Genomic DNA, 15,302 nt, shown 5'->3' with positions numbered 1-15,302 from the left:
AGAAAGAATAAGATACCAAAGACACCGACATGATGTACAAAACTATGCAGTGTAAAATTAAAATTATAGATCTCTCTTCTCTCCGATATCTTATTAATTGTTTGGTGTTGTAACTGCAAATTATCTGAATTTTGCATAGCCTCTACTTGGATTGGATTTGGAATTTTCTTATCGTCCCACAAGAGAAGCACTTGTCAATATATTTTTCCTTTTTTTTTTCTTGCTTAGAAGGAGAGGAAAGAATCTTTAAAAGTGCAAATGGCCACAATTTCAAGGGTGTAGCTGGCGAAATCGATTACGACCTCTTGTGCGTTCCGGTGCACCCCCAAAGAATCTGATACTAACTGAACTCTCCAATAGAAATGATGGAATCTAATCAGGCGACCCTACGTAAAGCTCCGCTTTGATTGGCAACACTTGAGGATCCCTGGGCTCCTAAATTGTTCAGCCTGAACTACACAATTGGGTCCCTTATCAGGCACAAAACCCACCCTCCCCTACCTTTGCCCACCTCCATTATTTCAGCTATTTTGAAGGAGGCTTCTCTTCTTTTTCTTAAGATGGCACAGGTATGTTACTCCAGCATTAAATTCTCTCTTATTCTTTCTTTCACAGCCTAATTTATGCATTCATATTTGTAGTTTTAAGCTTCTTCAACAGTCCTTGTTTAATTATGTATTTCTGTGGTTGAAATAGCAAAAGGTAGTGCTGAAGATTCTGGCCATGAATGATGAGAAGACAAAGCAGAAAGCAATAGAGGCTGCCGCCGAGATCTATGGTACTTCTTTCTTTAACTTGGATCTTCTTCAATCACCATCTTGTAACCTTAGTTTTCCAGATCTCTTCTGGTGCAGTATGAACTAATTTGAATTGCTTTAGCTGTGCATGAAGTAATCAGTGATAGCACCATGGCATCCATTAAAACACCTTTGGTTTGGCTTATAGCGAGCCACCATCCTCCCTGTAATTCTCCTTTCTTTCGATGCCAGAAGCAGTAAATTAAACACGGTGTTTAAATTTTATGTTCTGTGTCTTGTGGGTGATTGGAATCAAAGTTTTTTGATTTTTCCTGCTGGTAAATATCCAAGTAGGAATTATCCAAGTCAGTTAATTCGTGTCTTTCAGCTGGAAAAATTTGAAAGTGATAAATAGAACTGCTACGAAACCCTTATTAGCAGATTAATAGATCATTTCGGAATGACTTTTTTTTTTTTCCCTTTGAGGGAAGATACTAATCGCAGCAAGAATGGAATTTCGATACTTCTACACATAATTTATGAAATGTGCTCATCTGACAGCAAGACATGAATTCGTAAACAAATTAATTACATCCCAATAACACTAATATTTCCAAGTTCCCATCTTCAAATCTTCATATGTTTCCAATGTTGATTTTTTTTTTCAAATGTTCTGTCATCCTATTAAATAGTTTCATGTCCCAACAATAATAACCATAACTTAAATGATTTACTAGAAACTATGGATGATGATGAATTATGAACCTTGAGTGCAAAGTAAGAGAGCCATGGAAACAGGTGAAGCATGCTCTCTCTTGCATTTCAAGTCTGAAATACTAATTAGTTGTGCACAGGAAACTACTGCAAACAAGTTTCGAATGTAACCACGATGTTGTGTGTTCTGTAACAGGCATTGATTCAATAGCTGCTGATCTGAAGGAACAGAAGATGACCATTGTAGGCGAGATGGACACGGTGGCAATTGCAAAGAAGTTGAAGAAAATAGGAAAGATCGATATCATATCAGTAGGGCCAGCGAAAGAAGAAAAGAAAGAGGAGAAGAAAGAAGAAAAGAAAGAAGAGAAGAAATAGAGCAGCGCAGCGTCTCAATGCGAGTACTAGTGGTTTTTCCCCTAATAAACCAATACCTGTTTCTCTTGCTCTGTACTAGTCGACCCATAAACCATCTCAGCCTGTCACTCCCATCTTTTCAAAACAAGTGGGCGAGGAAATGCTCTATGCTTCACATTCCACAATCTAGTATTGACTTCCACGATGTCTCTTTCACTTACCTACCTAATAGTATGACTTGTTTTTCTGTAAGGAAGATGGTGACAAATTTGACACATCAGGCACACGCGTCCTCATTCTTTGATGAATCGCATGGCTGATAGATGCCCTGCATGGAAACAATTAAAACCTAGAACACATCATCATGTCATAGCTTGCATCATTCTTTCAGATTAGGCAGGGGAAACAAGCAGTACAAACAAGTGATCAAATCAGCCATGAATTGCATAAAATAAGATGGCTCTAATCAACACTGTATTTCTCATCCTTAATAAAGGATCATATTGTTTTTTTCGGTTACACAGCTTAGTTTTTCAGGAAGCTATATCATATTGGTGTAGTGTAGGGTCAGCATTTATACAAAGAATTGATTCAGAAAAGAATAAAAGTTGAATCAGATGCAATACAATTGGAGTTCTCCTCCTTGAAATCGGTTGAGAAAAAATAGAATTCTGGCTGCAATTGGTGATATCATGTTACATGCTGATAGAGAATTGATCCCAGCATTCAAGCTCTCCCCAATGCCTGGAGAGACTGAATCAAACTTGATTTCCATGTTTGTTGTTAGCATAAACCACTCATGACATTATATTCGACGTGCTGAAAATCATCTTAGCATTTATAATGGACAACAAAAAATTCTTTTTTAAGTGTTGGTCTTGGTTATTACCTTTAGCACATACATTTAAACTGACCCACTACTCTCTCACCCAAAATCTTTATTGGTCATATGATGGGTAGCAAATCAGAGTGACGAATTCAAAGAAACTGTCTGTAGTGGTGCAGCCTCTGCATGCCCCATTCAAACTAAATCTCCCTCCCATGAAGAGGAAAACCTGGAGACCCGCAGCTCTGTTGTCAAGTAGACGTAGAGGCAAGTACTTGCAACTGCATCTGCAGAAATCTTCTTTCTCATAATCAAATTTCCCTTATGAAATTAATAGTATAAATTAACTAGTATTCCTTATCTAAAAACACTGCACTCTCTCTCAGAGGTCACAGTTGGTGTGAACAAAGCATAATGAGAATAAAATTTGAGCAAACATCCTCTCTGTTCCTTTAGTATCAGCTGCATTGGCCTGTTTACAATTATTTCATTCATATGATCAAGTCAAATTTGAGGCCTAGCACAGAAATACCATGAACTTGTGGCAAATACAAACTTGTTTCTTTTCTTGCAAGAAAGAGTTTTGTCAAGGTTTAAAGGGTTCGATTCAAAGCGATATGCCCACAGATTTTATAGGACATGACTCCATGAAATATGCAAGGCCTTGAAATTCAAAACTCAAATAACCAAAATTCCACCATTAACAGATAAATATATGTAATATAACTATGACAGTTCAAAAATTTCAGAAAATATCTAATACAATCTACAGAATTCTTCCTCTCACCAGCAACCCAAGGCTTGAAAGAGCACTATCCCATGGCTCTGAAAAATTATTTTAAAAAATATGAGCAGCTCGGTAAGAAATTTCTCCCCACACAGATATAAATTTAAATAATAGTTGATAACATCCATCCTACTTACAAGATAACAAGTAATATATAACTAAAGTATCAATGCTATGAAGTTTCACTTGCCAATTAACCAGTCCTTAATTATCGTATCAACCGCTCATCATATCTCAATTGATTAGTACATATCATACATTTGAAATCATATTTCAACAATTTTTCAGACAGATAGTTTATCATCATTCCGTAACTCTTTAACGGGGTTTGAATATAACCAGACATTCCAAGAGCACACGGCAGAAGAATTCAGAAATTTTCAACTTTGGACTATCATAATCATATTTCTAATGATAGTATCATATTTTTGAGCCTATGATGGAGCAATGATTACACCACATTTCCAGCCTATGCCAGGGCAATGATGAAAAAATATACCTAGTCGAAAGCTCATATCCAACAATCCATTCATATCATGTACAATTCTCATTCAAATACTTAGGAAACAAACTCTCATTCATGGCATTATCAAGATAGAAACACAATTATTTTATGTGCATCACAAAGTTGCATCCACAACTTCCCAAATATAAATGCCATCTTGAGGAATTTTATCCCACCACAAAAAAACTCAAATCAAGATCATTCACAAGCATTACATTCAAGAAGATGCATGGCCAATTATGTTTATGCACTACCTTTAATACAATGAATCCCGCCACAAAAAAACTCAAATCAAGATCATTCACAAGCATTACATTCAAGAAGATGCATGGTCATTTATGTTTATGAACTACCTTTAATACAATGAATCATACTCATAATAAGGAAAGCATACAGGAAGGACTCTTACCTCTACCAGGCGACAACACCCAATCAAGATGTGCCAATCATTCCAACTATACACCTAACATGTCCAATTAAATTAATATTACTATTTAGTATAATTTATAAAAATTAAATGCTCTCATAAAATTTGGGGACCAACTCATCTAAAAATTTATGTAATTAACCATCCCATAAGCATAAATTTAATTAATCATATGCTGATCTTCTAGTTATCTAATCCCAAAATTTTGGCTTTCAAAGCCAACTTTGGCCTTAGGGTTTCTCTAATCCAGCCTTAATCCATGCTATTTACCCAAACTAGAAAGTAAAAGGCTAGGATTTTACCTAATTAGAGAATTAGAAAATAAGGTCCTATGCTAGCCTTCTTCCTACCCAAATTGTTGTCCTCCAACAAAAATTGATGCGGGAGCGCGGAGAAGATGATTATTCAACGCTGCCGGATCAGAGAAAAACTCAGAACTTAGCAAGCGTCGCGAAGATCCCATGGAAACATTGTTTGGGAAGGAGGATCAATCCTCAAACGAGGCTACCGTGGTGTTGGATCGTCCCGCAAAGGCCTGTATCCAAGTAGGGGATTCTACGTTGCTCCAAACATCAAACCAAACTCCGTATTGCTGAACAAGAACAGAGCATAAAACAGGGGAATTCAAGCTACACTCTCAAGCGTTCCTCTCCTTCATTCCTTGACGGCTAAAAAAAAAATAATAACCAAGAGGAAGAGAACAACGCCCTTCCAACGATCCTTATATAGGATCACAACTTACCCTAAACCCTCACAACGGGACCCAATAACAACCAAATCCTAACTCAACATGGACTCCTAATTCCCAACTTAATTCAGACCCAAAAACAAACTTAATTCAGCAATCAAATAAAGACTATACTTGACTCAACCAAAACATAATTCCAAAGCAAAATGACTCTCCTAATCATGGCTCCACAACGGGGTTTCAATGAGTTCATCCCCCTGGATCAATGTTTTCTTCTCTAACACTTCCATATTCATCGCTGCTGATTTCCTGTCCTACATCAGTCCCCTCCATTTGAAAACAACTCGTCCTCGTGTTAATGTTTGGATATAGCTGCTTTTCGATCAATTCATCCATCTCCTCTGACACAATGAGAAAAGACTTTCCCTCTACTTTAGAAGCTTTGGGGGTAGTACTTTCATTCCCTGTATGTAACATCTGTATCATGCTGCCATGGACGCCCAAGTAGAACATGGCATACGTCCATGTCCACCACATCACACAAAACCTCGTCCCTATAGTATCGCCTAATCGATAGTGGCACTTTGCAAATCTTGTCCACTCTCGTTTCTACACCTTTTTTAATCCTACGAATGTTGTAGGGAGACGGATGCCTCTCTGCCTTCAATCCAATCGCACGAACTAATGCGAAAGAAACAATATTCTCGCTGCTGCCGCTGTCAATAATCACATTACACACAGTTTTGTTGACGATACAACAGGTCTTGAAGATGTTGTGGCGTAGCGACTCTTCTTCACTCTTTGGGACAAACAGGATATACTGAACTACAAAAGAAGCTGGAGGCCCCTGATCAGGCATCGTCACCATGATGTCGTTGTCATCGGTCGGCGCCTCCTCTTGTTCTTCCTCCTCAAAAGGCACCCCTTCTTCTTCCGCAGCTTCGATCACGTTGACTAATCACCTCTTCAAACATTCGTTGGACCGATATCCAACCTCCTGACACCTGTAACATTGTATGGGCATTGGCTTTTCATAGGGATTCCTGTTACCTTTCGGGGCCGCCGACTGTTTGCTGAAATTTTTATTTCTTCTAGTCGTGGACATTGGTGGCGGTTAGCCCGAAGTGGTGACCACATCAACGGCCTTCTGCTTTGCCATGGGGGAGTCCGTAGAAACTGTCCGACTTGTGGGTTGGTTCGCCTTCCCTGTTGCCTGTGCATCGAGCTTTAGGGCAAACTTGTGGCTTCAGATAAACTCCACACTGGATGTAGATCTACCTGATCTCGGATCGTCGGTTTCAATCCTCCGATGTACCTTGTCACTTGCTGATTTTCCGTTTCTGATAGATTGTTATGGGCGTTGAGACGATTGAACTCATCCGTGTACTCGGTCACCATCCTAGGGCCCTGTCTGCAATTTTGATATTAATGATACAACGTCTGCTCGTAATCAGGCAGGAGAAATCAGCCATGTAGATGTTGCTTTATCTTGCGCCAAATGGTGATCTGTATCTTTTCTTGCCGCAGATAGTTATGTTGCAATTGTTCCCACCATGCAGATGCTCCACCCCTCAATTTGTACGTGACCAACTTCACCTTTTTTTGATCTGGGATCTCCATATAATCGAAGAATTTTTCTACTTCGGCCAACCAATCCAAAAATCTCTCGATATGGAGGTTTCCGTTGAAAGTAGGGAGGTCCACGTTCAAACGAAAATCAAGGGAGCCCTTGTTTCGAGTACCCCAATGGATCCCGTATGCCACAGGTTCCGCATTCCCTCCTGGGCAAAACTCATGGAACCCGTCGAAGGGCCTGCCTTCCCCTGGGAACCCTCGGTCGAACGCCCTTTCTCCATCTAGGCCTCTTCGGTTCCATCTGCCTCCCATGTACCTGCAGTCAGTTGGTTCGGCGTTCCTTCTGGGGCGCAGTCCATCGAACGTGATGAAGGCCCCCGCTCCATCTCCTTCTTCGTCAGATGACTCCGGAAGAATCGGCTGCTTACGCCGGTGGGGTGGATCTCGTGCCGGTACCGGTGGACCGTGAAGGAGATCCTCATGGGCTTGCATGCGCTCCTGGTTGGGGTCGATCCGCATACCTTGGAGCACCTATTGGATGTCACGGACGGCTCCTTCCAAGCCGCGAATGGCTGCCCATAAGGCTGGCATTCCTTGATCGCCATCGTCGGGATGAACACTCGTAGCGCTATCATTCGCCATCGAAGCCCGAAGACCTCGCTCTGATACCAAATATTGCGGGAGCACAGAGAAGATAATTATTCAATGCTGCTGGATCAAAGAAAAACTTAGAACTTAGCATGCGTCGCGAAGATCCCACGGAAACATTGTTTGGGAAGGAGGATCAATCCTCAAACGAGGCTGCCGTGGTGTTGGATCGTCCCGCAAAGGCTTGTATCAAGGCGTCCAAGCAGGGCATTCAACGTTGCTTCAAACATCAAATCAAACTCTATTTTGCTGAACAAGAGCAGAGCATAAAACAAGAGAATTCACGCTACACTCTCAAGCATTCCTTTCCTTCATTCCTTGACAGCTGAAAAAAAAAACAATAACCAAGAAGAAGAGAACAACCCCCTTCCAACGATCTTTATATAGGATCACAACTCACCCTAAACCCTCACAACGGGATCCAATAACAACCAAATCCTAACTCAGCATGGACTCCTAATTCCAACTTAATTCAAACCCAAAAGCAAACTTAATTCCGCAATCAAACAAAGACTACACTTGACTCAACCAAAACATAATTCTAAAGCAACATGACTCCTAATCACGGCTCCACGGCAGGGTTTCAATGAGTTCATCCCCCTGGATCAATGTCTTCTCCTCTAACACTTCCATATTCCTCGCTGCTGATTCCCTGTCCTGCATCAAAAATGGAGAAAAATAATAAAAAAAATGATAAGGCCTAGAGAGAGCTAGTTGAAGATTAAGGGTGGAAAAATCAACCTAAAAGAGAGGGATAGAGAAAGAGAGATGGCTAGAGGTGAAGTATAAGTGGCCAATGGTGGGGCGGTGGTGGCGGCGCTTAGAAGAACGGGTGGTTGGGGAGAGAAGAAGGCAGCATGAAACACCCAAAATTTTCTAAAACCTCCTCCTCTATTTCCTTTTTTACTTTCTTCTTTCCTTCTTCTCCCTCCCTCTTCTTCCTCCTAGCATCGAGCCAACATCCCCTACTTTCCTTTCTTCACCTCTCTTCCATCTTCATCCGAGTCAACTCGGCCGCAGCTAGTCCCATCTCGGCTGCAGCGAGTCCCATCGCTGCTTCCCCTTCACCTCCTTTTTTTTGATACGCTCCTCCTTTTTCTCTCGGCCAGGCATCAGCTGAGTGCACCTCCTCCTATTTTGTTTCTTCTCATTCACTTCCCCTTCCTCCTCTCTTTTCTTTCTTCTCTCTAACTGCCAAAATATTGCCATCCTCCTTTCCTTCTTATTTTTTTCCTTCCATTTTCCACCTCGTAGCTGAAAAGAGCTGCTAGACAATAGCATAGTTTCAGATGCCTTAACCTTCAAACTTACTATTACATCATCATCCAAAGAAAATGAAACTAAATAAAAGAATGCCATATTAGATTATGGTAGAAGTGTGTAGCGTTGCACTATAGTAGAGGTGTAGTGCTGAATTACGGTAAAAGTATAGCATCGGACTATGGTAAGAATATAACATTGGACTACGGTAGAAAATTTAAGTTATACCTATACTTAGGATTAAAAAAATAAAATAAAGATAAAGTGATATGATTAGATTAATTGTTGAAGCATCTTTTTTTAAGAGTACGATTTTACTATTTATACTAATATATAACAACTGCCCTCAAATATAATAACTATTCGCTTCAACAATTGCTTCCCATGTCTGGTCTCCAATCCTGATGGTTTCGGTAATTGCCACTAACTGTCCTCCCACTATGCACGTCATAAAAATAATTTCTCTGCAATTGTCAGATCGATAATCATATTCTATCGGCTTTTGGCTTATGCTGACTTTCTGTTTTCATTCGGCCTTAATACATCTTCTGCCTTTAGAAATTTGAGACCAGTATGATTTTTTTGTTCTATTAGCTAATAGACAAGACTTGATCTTTTGGCTTGCTTATCCAGCTTAAAGCTGAATTCTACTCATACGGTCTAAGTCTTCACCCTTATTTCGATTTGTTATAGCTGAATTTTGTTCAGTCTAGCAAGGGTGATGTGATTCCTATTTGCACCGATACCATCAAACTTGGTCAACATGATGCTTGCTTATAGCCACTAGGAAATAATTCCTTGGGCATCTCCAAGCTGTTTGGACCAGTGCACATACTTCCTTGCAATGTAGCCAATTTTTTTAAAAACAAAAGAGATTAATAGAGTTCAATTTTTTTCCTCAATAGTAAGCAAAATTGGGCAGTGAATAGAAGCATACCAGGCCAGGCGACTACTTTGGATTCAAGAAATTGGTCTAGCCATTCATCCGAGGCAAAGGCACAATCAATTCTTTCACACACTCTGGCCAGCCCCCGTCCTTGGTTGCACCAAGTATAATTAGTTCCCAAAAGCCCAAGATCAATGAGCCTATTAGCTTGTAGGAAGGCTCTAAATTCTCTAATATCCTTGTTCATTTGAAAGCAAGGTCCGCCGTACCGGTACCGGTCGGCGTACCGGTGGCCGGCCGGACCGATACGGTACCGGTCCGGTCCGGTACGTACCGGCTGGTACCGGTCCCATACCGGCCGGTACGCGGTGGTTTCAAAAATCACAGCGCGCGGCGCTGTGGTTCTTAAAAAAAAAAAAATCGTACCAGTGCGAACCGGCCGGTTCGCACCTGTACGAGGCCGGTACCGGCCGGTACGGGCTCCGAACCGGCCGGTTCGGATAAAAAACCGGAAAATACCGGTTTTTTATCCGTTCCGGTACCGGCCCACGGCCGGACCGGTACGTACCGGCCCATACCGGCCGGTACGGGCCGGTACGGCATTCCATGTTTGAAAGGACTTGCCCTCTTTCTTCTCATCAGCATTGATAATGCAATTAAAGTCTCCTACGAGGCCTAAGGGCAGGCGCATAAAGAGAACGAGGGAAACAAACACCCAAATGACCCTACGTTGAGCACCATTGGTACTAGCATAAACCACACCAAGTATCCGTGTAGGATAAGAAGGCTAAGAAATAACACTAATGGCAATTTGTTTATTAGAATAAGTAAAGTCCAGATATCCCATATCCTTCCTCCAAGCAACAATAATGCCCCTAGAGAGCCCCTCCATAGGCACAACCAAAGCATTCTAATAAGGGCCAAGAAATTTCTATATTCCCAACAAGGCGTCCTCAGAGATACTAATAAAGATGCTTTTGACATCCATTTAGAGTAATTTAAAGTTTATGTAGCAAGCAAATGCAAGTAACAGTCTAATGGATTTCAGGTGCAAAAGTTTCATCAAAATTAATGTCCTCTTCTTGGTTATACCCTTTGGCAACCACTTTGACTTTGTTTCTTATTACAATTCCATCTTCATTTAGTTTGTTTCTATAGACCCATTTAGTTTCTATAACAGGATAATCCTTAGGTCTACTTACAAGTTTCCATATATTATTTTTTTCAAATTGATTAAGTTCTTCTTGCATAGCATTTAACTAATTATGATCTTGTTTAGCTTCTTCTATTATTTTAGGTTCAATTTTAGAAACAAATACTAAATTATTATAGATATCTTTCATAGATGATTTTGTTCTTATCCCATGTGAAGGATCACCAATAATTGATTTTTTAGGGTGACCATGAACTACCACCATTCCCCAGGTAAGTCATGTCTACCTTGAGATAGCCGTTATGGCTGATCCTCTTCTTCTTGATCAACATCATCATCTTTTTCTTCTTAGTCTGTTGCATCTTTTGTAGATATGCCCTTTAAAGTGAGATCCTTCATTTCTTTGTTCAATGAACCTACATCATCATCAAGATCTTTTTCTTTTTTGAAGAAAGGATATTAGTTTAATAAAAAATAGCATGAATGGACTCTTCTACTACTAAAATTCTTTTATTGAATACTCTATATTCTTTACTAGATGAAGAGTAGCTAATAAAGATGGTTTCATTTGATTTGGTATCAAAATTTTTTAGATTATCTTTTTCATTATTAAGTATAAAATATTTGCACCCAAAAATATAAAAATATCCAATTTGAGATTTTTTGCTTTTCCAAAGTTCATAGGATGTTTTCTTCAACAAAGGTCTTATAGAAACCCTATTCAAAATGTGACAAACTGAATTGATTACCTTAGCCCCAAAGTATTTTAGTAGATGGCTTTCACACAGCATAGTCCTATCCATTTCTTCAAGGTTCTATTTTTTCTTTCAACCACCCCATTTAGCTGAGGTGTTCTAAGTATAGAAAAGTTATGTTCAATTCCATTTTCATTGCAAAATTTTTTAAATTCATGATATTCAAATTTGGTTCCATGATCGCTTCTTATCTTAAGAACATTTAATCTTTTTTATTTGAAATTCTTTTGTATAATTTTGAAAATGCAGAAAATATTTTATTTTTATGTGCAAGTAATCACACACATATAATCTAGAAAAATCATCAATAATAACAAACCCAAAATGTTTTCCGCCAAGACTTGAAATTCTTGTTGGCCCAAATAAATCCATATGCAAGAGTTCTAAAGGTCTAGGAGTTGAAAACATATTTTTGACATGCATTATATATTTTATCTTTCTCAAAACTTAATTTAGGTAGGCCTAAAACTAAATTTTTTCTAGCTAATTTAGAAATAAGATCCATGCTTGCAGGAGTCCATCTACGATGTCATAATATACTAGTCTCACTAATTTTGGCATTCATGGTTACCAAGCACTGAATGTTTGTCATAGAAAAATAGTCAAGATTAACCAAGTATACATTACCATGCCTATGCCCCATGAACCTTATGCCATCATCATTGGAACTAGACACAATGCATTTAGGGGATTCAAATGTAACTTTAAAATCTTTATCACATAATTGATTTATACTTAAAAGGTTATATTTTAAACCATCTATTAACAAAACATTTTCAATGAACGAAGAGGGAGTGATACAAATTTTACCAACTCAAATGATCTTTTTTTTGCCGTCGTCGCCAAAGATAACCACTCCTTTACTTTCAAGAGAGATGAATTGAGACTCATTCCTAGTCATGTGTCGAGAGCATCTACGGTCCAAATACCATTTTCTATTTTCTCCATGGGCTACTAGACACACATTATCATCATGAACCATGAGGTGCAAGTTATTGTTTCTTGGATCTTCTCTTCTGAACTAGTTTCATTGTTGTCACTCTAAGTGGTGACCATTGTCTTCTTTTTTGGCTTTTTTAGGGCCATCTTTAGTGAAGGACAATCCACTTTAAAGTGGTCAAGCCTTTTAAATTCATAGCATACTAGCGGTTGTTCTTTCTCCTCTTCTTTGCTCGGCTCTTCCTTAGCCAAAGGCCTTCTTCCTTGTCTTATTCTTCTTATAAATCTTCTGAATTTTCTTATAATTAAAGTTATTTCTTCATCCTGTTCTAAACCATCTGACTCTTCGCTCTCTTCTTCTTGTTGAACTATTGACTTAATTGCGAGGGTCCTTTTTTTTATTTATCTTCTTATAGGTTCTGCCTTATTAATAGCCTCTGAGGCATCAGCGAACCCAACAGTTCTTCTAGAGGAAGGGCATTGAGGTCCTTTACTTTTTGGATGGCAGTGACTTTGGCTTTTTGGATGGCAATGACTTTGGCTCGATAGTATTTCAGTGCAATTTAAGGGGGATGGCCCAAAGTAGTAGATCTTGAAAAGCTACCTGACTTCAAAAAAAAGATTATCTCAATCGAGTGCCATATAACTAAGTTATAGCCTCCTCAAGTTTCACACACGATTCGACTTTTTAAAGTAGCAAATTTTGCTCCTGGACTTTGTTCAATCTTACTAATAGTGGCCAAAACAGAGCATATCGAGTTTAGGATCCTCCTGAATCAAAGTGAGACTAGTTCAAGTTTTTCAATTTATGTTGCTAATTTTTAAGACATCTGGATTTGACTAGTTTAGATTCGACTTTGATTCTCCACCAATGGAGTTTACTTCAAGAGGACCACGAAGTAGTTCATTGCATCTTGGAAGTAGACCGCCATGAACTCTTTGCACCTAGGCAGAAAAAATTTTACTCTAAAGGAAGTGCCTTCTGTAGCATGTCTCGAGCAGAGAGACATCCAAATTTAATTTGTCTATTCAGTGTATGTGCAAAGCAAATTGGTCAAAATAAGCAAATTAACCTTCGCTTCAAGCTCACCCTTGCAATCTACTTGCTCCTTGCTGCCTCTTACGCTGTCCTTCTTGTCTTCACCTTGTGCCACTATACCAATATATGAAGTCTGATCAAGGATAACAATAAACAATAAATAATAATCCTTAGCGTTATACCAAGGTCGATCTAGGAAACAACGCATAGGTGCAAGCTTGACTTAAGTGCTAAGTTTCATCCATGAATTTGAGCTCTGTTCAAGCCTCGCCCCCAACTTTAGTACTATAATTATGGCAGCGATACTCGATCAAATCTGATAATTATATATTGCATCGAAAATCTATATTTTTATTTATTGTGCTAGTAGTAATTTAGTCCTAAAAGAAATTTTAATTATGATGCGATGAGCACGTGATATCACTCTCTTAGAGGAGGTGAATGGCAGGATCAAATTGGGTCAGTATAGTAATTTAGAAGATCCAATTGAAAAAATTTAAAGTCAAAGGTTTGAGTGCAAATCGATCAAATAAAGAAGATATTTCTTAATTTATACTAATTATAATATTATAATTGATACTGCCATAAATAATGGTAGTTATTACCAAACAAAGCCTCCACGCTTGGTTCATTGTACGTTTTTTTTTTTTTTTTTTTGTGAAAATGGCATATTATATATTTCTTAGTACAACCATCCTAAGTTTAAAGAAAGAAAATGATACAAGCCAGGAGGGTTAATATCAGCCTGAGTCTATGAAAAATTTTCAGAATGCCGAGCAATAAAGGAGGCAACCCAGTCCACAGCTCTATTTACCTTCCGATACACATGCAATGCCTGGAAGGACTCCATCTCCCTAATCAGCCTGTGGATCTCACAAATCAATGGATAACCATCTCCATAGCGATCCATTATCCGTATCCAGTCGATCACTATATAGTGTCTCTCCAGATATACTCTATCAGCTTCAAGCCCGAGCCGGACACAAGTACATATTCAAGGTTGTCTCACAAGCCGGGGTCCCGCTAGTCCAATTGCATACATTAGTTTTTCGAGCTGCAGCCTTCAGACTAGTTTGGGATGTTTCCAAAATAATGTGTCATGCCTATCAAAGTGTTTTAACCTGACTATTACTCGAGTTGCTTCTTTTGGGAAGGCGATCTTAAAAACCATCCCGTTTTAGAACCGTTACAAATCTTACTCCTTTTCTGATTAGAAAAATCGATACTATAAAACCGGAACGATGTTCAGTATTTGTCGTTGTCTGTTCCCTTTTCTTCTCTCGTTCTTTCTACGTTGTTGTCTGATCCCAGCGTCTTCTCCAAATCCTTTTTTGACGTTTGGAATCCCTCAGAATAAGTTGTCGATCTCTTCTTCCACGTTTCTTCTCGTTCTCTTCTTTGTCTTCACTCTGAGGGCGCGCCTACTTATTGGTTTGAGAAAGCGAGCGATTTGAGGAACCCGAAGATTGTTTATTGGTTTTCTTCGATCCTTTTTCCTGGTTCTTGATCTTGTTTAGGCGCTGTTGGAATTGGGAGAAGAGTCGTACCGATGGTCGTGGAAGCGAAGCGGGAGGACGCAAATGGCGAGGGGATTAATGAAGCTACCCTGGGTTTCTGCCTTCCAGTTTTGCATATCGGCTCTGAAGTGAAACCTATGACTCTTCCTGGGTAATGTTTCTTCTACTCTTACTTGTAGTCTTTCCTGCTATTTTTTGTTTAGTATTTCAAATTGCATGAATTCGATAGGAAGCAAGCTTTTTGGCTTCTAAGTTAATTTGTTGTTAATGTGTATTCATTATTTTACCTCTGTTTTAGTTCGCAATAGAAAAGTTTGCATCTATACAGATGAGAGGATTACGGAGATATCTGACAGATTTGGCGTGTTCTCTTAGTTGGGTTATTTATTGTTTCTATTATATGTTTTTATTAAAGAAATTTGATCAATGAAAAGATTTTGAGTTTTAATTTATTAAATTCTGATTCACTATGATTGGTTTTCTTCTGCC

General features: G+C 39.0%; 1 protein-coding gene and 1 long non-coding RNA gene across 2 annotated transcripts; one reads left to right on the top strand and one right to left on the bottom strand.

Annotated features, from left to right (window-relative positions):
- The first annotated feature begins 417 nt into the window (after positions 1-417).
- LOC103710302 (heavy metal-associated isoprenylated plant protein 39-like) lies at positions 418-2,060 on the top strand. The gene is made up of 3 exons (XM_008795968.6): positions 418-569; positions 697-778; positions 1,648-2,060. The coding sequence occupies exons 1-3, from the start codon at positions 561-563 to the stop codon at positions 1,827-1,829; spliced, it is 273 nt and encodes a 90-aa protein (XP_008794190.1). The 5' UTR covers positions 418-560; the 3' UTR covers positions 1,830-2,060.
- Positions 2,061-2,265: 205 nt separating this feature from the next.
- LOC148703159 (uncharacterized) lies at positions 2,266-5,041 on the bottom strand. The gene is made up of 2 exons (XR_015987902.2): positions 4,704-5,041; positions 2,266-3,459 (listed from the first exon to the last, which is right to left on the bottom strand). It is a non-coding gene; the product is annotated as an uncharacterized LOC148703159 (long non-coding RNA).
- Between the last annotated feature and the right edge of the window lie 10,261 nt (positions 5,042-15,302).

Source organism: Phoenix dactylifera, chromosome 6, assembly GCF_051530095.1.
Source record: "Phoenix dactylifera cultivar Ajwa chromosome 6, Ajwa_hap1_PhDact_Kaust_v1.1, whole genome shotgun sequence".
NCBI classification, from domain to species: domain Eukaryota; kingdom Viridiplantae; phylum Streptophyta; class Magnoliopsida; order Arecales; family Arecaceae; genus Phoenix; species Phoenix dactylifera.
This window is presented reverse-complemented; position numbering and strand designations above follow the sequence as displayed.